The sequence below is a fragment of the Leuciscus leuciscus genome, assembly GCF_965113295.1.
Source record: "Leuciscus leuciscus genome assembly, chromosome: 17".
Classification (NCBI taxonomy): Eukaryota; Metazoa; Chordata; class Actinopteri; order Cypriniformes; family Leuciscidae; genus Leuciscus; species Leuciscus leuciscus.
This window is the reverse complement of record NC_138741.1, coordinates 23,205,992-23,212,089: the sequence shown is the minus strand read 5'-3', so window position 1 is coordinate 23,212,089 and position 6,098 is coordinate 23,205,992. Positions and strand designations below refer to the sequence as shown.

General features: G+C 39.4%; 1 protein-coding gene across 2 annotated transcripts in view; it reads left to right on the top strand.

Moving 5' to 3' along the window:
* efcab11 (EF-hand calcium binding domain 11) overlaps nt 1-6,098 on the top strand; it is an 87,263-nt gene continuing 81,165 nt past the window's right edge. For both annotated transcript variants that reach the window (XM_082144174.1, XM_082144173.1), the window contains exons 1-2: nt 1-172; nt 3,454-3,549. In XM_082144174.1, coding sequence (XP_082000300.1) covers nt 95-172; nt 3,454-3,549 — 174 coding nt within the window. In that variant the 5' untranslated portion in view covers nt 1-94. The remainder of the gene's footprint in view (nt 173-3,453; nt 3,550-6,098) is intronic.

Genomic DNA, 6,098 nt, shown 5'->3' with positions numbered 1-6,098 from the left:
GCACAGCAAACCAATCCCTCACATCCATACGGTTTCTATGGAAATATCTACAACTTTCCAGAAGTCTTCAGATATTTATATCTAGGTTGTCCCAATGCAAATATTCACCGCTGGAAGAAGCTTTAGGAATGAGAGACAATTAAACGATGCCGAAAGGAAAAAAATGGAGTTGGTAAGATTTGAGTTTTGTTGATTTTGAACGATGTCATGTCGCTTGTGAAACAGATTTGCTTGAAACAGGTGCTGGTGCGAATGCTGACTTGCTGAGATGACATATATTTACAATAATATGATAATATATGGATATGGTAGACAGTTTTCAAGTTATACGACTGAACATGTCACACTTTTGTGAAACTTACGTTAAGTGAACGGGCATGGAATGTGTATGGGCTTTATTATTTAAAAAGCTTGGTCTTGTGACATTTAACGTTAGATAAAACGTTAGATATAACTTAGCATAGAAAGTAAATTTGAGGTTTCTTGACAATATAACGTTAGATGCAAATGGATAAGACATGTTTCTACCCACAGTAGGGATAAAAATGTTCCGCCCGAACAGGGACTTGAACCCTGGACCCTCAGATTAAAAGTCTGATGCTCTACCGACTGAGCTATCCGGGCTCTGAAAAGTAGTGTCGGGAGGGGTGTCTAAATAGCCAACTGTATGTTGTAACTTACGTCGTTACATTATTATTGAACAGTAACCTCGTAAATCATTATAATCATTACAAAGAAGTAGCCTACATAACATTGTGTGGGCATAACAGTAGTTGTGCCGAGATAGGTGACTTACTATGGAAATCCGTGACTAGAGGTCGCTGTTCATTATAATTATACGAGAACGTCTGGCGCTCGTGCACATTATTGTGAGCGTGCGCGCCGCGCTGCGCTGTTGAGTTCTTTTAGAGAAACAGTCGCGTCGAAGTCGGTGCAGTAAAAACATGATCATTTATTTAAAGAAATGCTTTAAATTGCTAATTTACATGATTATTTGTGTTTGTTTGTTTTCTGCAAAGCTGCTTTGGTATATGATGCTTTTTGCACTGTGTGTAACGTTCACCGAATTATTGCCCTTAATTTCTAACATTTTGTTTCATCTGCCCGTCTTCATTTACATTACCTGCAAAACAGCAATCTTTTGGAAACTCGTTTCATTTCAGTATTGTGTACTAAATAAAAAACAACAACATTTTGGAATTTAGTATGAAAGCATTGAAAGCATAAGATCCCGCCCTCCGAGCGTCTCCAGAGCCACGTCTCCTTCAAAACAAATGAGCGCGCAAAGCAAGGAGCAAACAAATGCGTCACGAGAGTTGAGCGTCAAACTACCTCATGACTCAAAGCACATAACATTACACTAATAATGTAATTATTTGCCAATTCAGGGTTGCCAACTTTGGCTGGAGTGAGACTCTGTAAAACATCAGTGCGCGCGCGTAACCCTAACCCTAATTTTAAAAAATGTCAGTCCTTGTTTACTTAGTATAAACCCTGATTTATGAAAAAACGAAGAAAAAAAAAACGAATAGTATGGAAAAGTTTTCAAAATGTACAATTAATTTATTGATTGCACTAAAAAAATAAAGATAGAGGTGATTAAATAGCAAACATGTAAAACAACAACATCAAAACAATAAAAAAAATCTCAAAACAAAAGGGACACATAATTGTTACTCCACCTCCCCAGAAAACCACAACACAAGTTTCATACATTAGGCCTGTTGTAGCCTATGCTACAGTGGCAGTGTTGGCCTGCTTCACTACCTCTGCAGGAGGCTCGTATCTGAAGCAGGGTTCAATCCGTTCATTGCGTCTGTCACGTGATAAATGAACTAAAGACTCGGTAGGTAAAGTATTTATTTATGTTCCCTGTAAATTATTTTTGACTGCATTATAATGATTTCTTAATTCAGAATATGATAAAGACTGCGTAGGTGGATGTGTTCGGGGAATTTGGCTGTTAAAAGTAGCCTACTCACAGGGTGCCATGAAGTGACAGTCTGTTCCTGGTGTCATTAGGCCGACTGAAAAGGTATAGTTTGAGTGTGGCAGGCTCAACACAACCTGGGCAACCTTTGATCATTTGGGGAATTTTAAAATGCCACTTGCCAAAACGTAATTTGTACCATGAGCCTATTTTTATTGAGCAATTAACGTTAGCTAGCCCAGACAACGCTCGCAACTATAGCTGAAGTCTGTACTTTCGGCACACAGACTGATTAGGCAAGGCTACGTCTGTAGTGAAAGGCACACCATTTTATTATCTGCTTACCTTGATTGTCATCCAAACTTTCAAACGCGCATCAGTGGGCTCCGACTCCGAACCTATGCTCTGAACTCTCTCTGAACTTTTCAGACGCAACTGACCTATCAGGTGCAAGGTTTTCAGCGAATCAACGATCAGAGAATACTGCAGTGAGAACGTTGTAGGCAGATGTTACAGCTGTGGGCCTTAAACTCCTCTCCTGTCATTAATACGCTGTGGTCTAGTCATCAACAGAAAATTAACGGATTGAGAGGGGAGAAAAACTGATTTTGGCGTGACATTTCTTGCGTGTGCGTGAGAGCGTGAGATTGATGCTGAAAGCGTGAGTGTCACGCCAACTGCGTGAGAGTTGGCAGAACAACAACAACCTAAAGATCACTGACCTGTATCACCTGACTGCTGCTGATTCATTTCGGCATTGATAGTGTTGCCATTGAAATGCATAAAGTCGAGTCACGATCCGCTCAGAGTATAACATCACTGGTATTTGTCTTTTATAATACAGATTTAAAGTGAGAAATGCAGCAGATAGTTTCATCACGTTTGTGCTGGGAATGACAGTAATTTCATATTTATTAAATGTCCAGTTGGCTATACATTTGATCTAACTTACACGTGTACAGTATATTGAATTACGTTAGTTTATTTGTTCTGTAAAATGCAATATAATGCTGGGTTGCATTATATTAAGTATATTTTGTATTATTTTGCAGTGTACTTGTATCTTACACTTTTTACCATATTCTTTTTTTTTCATGTGATGCAAAGATAGTTGCATATAACCTAAATCAACACACTTCTGCTCTTGCTCAAAGACTCAAAGTCAGCAAATGAAGCCTCCAGACGGGAATAAAAGCAGATTGTATTGGTTACAAATTCTTAGGATGAATATGCAAATGCACATATAAATGTAAATAAAAAACAGTGAAAAAAATTTGTGCCGTTAAGTGCATACCCCCAAGTTCCAGGATCTGAAGAGTTGTGCTCATTTCTCACGCAAACTTTTACTGAACAGCAACCTCTAGTCAGATTTCTTTCTTCTGTGTTCATAGTTAAACATTCTGTGGATATTCAATTTGGTCGCCCTCTACAGTCCATATGCTTAATACTGCCACTATTGGGGTTATACGTACTCCAGAGTAGATCAACTCTGATTGTAATGTCTATGTTTATGTATTCTTTAGGTTTTCCATCAGTGTGATGTGGGTAAGAAAGGTTATTTGTCCAGAGAAGATCTTAAGATAGCAGTTGTCATGCTTTGTGGATACAAGCCATCAAAGGTAGGCCTACAGAAAATCAGAATCACTTGAAATTCTCTAAATTATACATTTACTGTCATATTAAAGGGATAGTTCACCCAAAAATGAAATTTCTGTCATTTATTCACCCTTAAGTTGTTGTAAACCTGTCTGAATTTCTTTCTTCTGCCGGACACAAAAGAAGATATTTTGAAGAATGAATAAATACTACGGAAGTCAATTGGGCCCATCAACTGTTTGGCTACCCATATTCTTCAAAGTATCTTCTTTTATGTTCAGCAGAAGAAAGAAATTCATACAGGTTTGGAACAACTTGAGGGTGAGTAAATGATGACAGAATTACAATTTTTGGGTGAACTATCCCTTTAACTAAAATAACATGCTTATAATATGCACACAGCATATACAGTAAGTATGCACTGCTTCACATATTCATGCTTACATTAATTGTATGACCTGAAACATTTGTTTAAAAAAGACCAACATATAGGCCTAGCTATGACTACCTTTTATATAACGTATGGATGCTATTGAATACTTATGACGTTGTGGGTGGAAGGGTAACGCAGACCCACTGGGATATTCTGAAATTCTATTTTAGGATATTGACTAGCAATATTCAGTTCTTCAACGAATCGTTCTTTTGGAGTTAGATATTTTCAATTAATTGCTTAAACCGATTCAGACAAATGGCCTGAACAATGTACGAATCGGAATCAAGAGTCAACAACTCATGAAAACTCATATCTTTTTTTCTTTGTGTTGTTTAATGCAAAGAACAGCAAAATATACTACTTCCCTCACCCTGTAAGACCCAAATATAGAAAAAAATGAGCAAAACATTTTTTGACCTCCCAGATATTGTTTTAGGAGGCCTCTGATGTAGAAATGAAAGAGTTTTCAGATTTTTTACGTTTTTAGTAAGTTTTTAGGAAAATGTTGTAAATTTGCAACATTGGGCATTGTTGGGAGCAGAACTTCTGTGTTTGTACTCACTTTGTCTGAACAGAAATACAGAACATTTAAGCATTCATTTGCAGGGTTGATTGCTTACTTAGCCCCATAACAGTATATATCATGAGTAATAACCACACAACAATCATAGTTTTATGAATAAGCATTTATTAATAAAAAATATTGGAAAAAAAGATTTACAAAACTTTTCGTAAAAAAAAAAAACTGTGGTTTGAAGGCAGTCAGTGTTCACTTGCAGTGATAGTCCCTAAAACAGTTCTTTTCATCTGTTAAGCACAGGCGAACATTGCACTTGCTACACAGTGTGTTTGTGTATCCATTATTGCAGTGTCTGCAACGTCCTCTCTTTGTCTTTTCTGGGAAATGTGCAATCATGTCTTTGCGTACATCCAGTGGGGGGTGGTCCGATGACCTCTTGGCTGGGGGACTCACATCTGTTGAGGATGGTCTCTTCTGAGGAACCAAAGGGCTCCCTGATGTCACCGTCTGTGTGAATGTGTTTGTCCTACTTGAAGATGGTTGCCCTCTCTTGGGTGTTGTGTTGTGTGTGTTCACCAGAATGAGAGAGGATGCAAGTTGTGCCTGAAACTGTCTCCTGTTCAGTATCTCTTTCTTGGTCATCTTCAGAGCTTTACAGTCCCGCTTGTAGAGGAGCCAGGCGTTAATCACAGCAAGGATGATGGTGTGCCAGAAGATGTACAAGTACCAGCGACGGGATTTCATGGGGAACTTGTACTTGGCAGCAAATGAGTCCAACAAATCCACACCTCCCATGTGTGTGTTGTAGATACCAACAATGTAAGGCCTCTCAACATCAATGATGGTTTTGGTGGCTTTGTCCCAGCGCTGAATCTTCTGCACAGGTTCTGGTCCAGCAAAGGATGACACAAGTGTGACCGCTCTGTTGTCATACCATTTGACAGCGCAGATGTTGTGGTTCCCCTCCACTCGAACATCAAAACTTCCTCTCCCCTTTTTCTTCAAGCTCTTCTCATCTTCAAGGTTGCAGTTGGGTAGGAGCACCTCCCTCACTGTTCCCACATAATGGATTCCACGCTCAAGGAGCTTGACTACCAATGGAACACTGGTGAAGTAGTTGTCTGCGTAGATCTTGTAGTTATGACCCTCTGGAAGAGTGGAGGCGAGCTTCATCACAATATCACCTGATAGTCCAAGTTCAGATTTGGCTTGTTGTATTCCATTGACACTCCCTTGGTACACATCAAAGTCACAGAGCATGGCAGAGATTCCAGTTCTCACCCACAGTTTGAACCCCCATGGGTGTGGCTTGCCACGCATATATTGCTTGATGTTACTGAATCTCCCCTTGAAAGGAATCATCATTTCATCCACAGAGTTGTGCTCTTCGGGTACCACCTGCAGGCATCTCTCCCTGAATGAATTCAGCCATGGTCTGAGTTTCCAGAGTTTGTCCTTCTTTTCCATCTCTGACACAGTCAAGTTGTTTACAAAGTGTAATGAAGTCAACAGAGATTGGAATCTGTTGCGGGACATCACATCAGAAACAGGGGTGTACCGTGTGTCTGTCTCCCAATACATGCGGACTCCAGGCATTTGAATTAGGCCCATCTTCA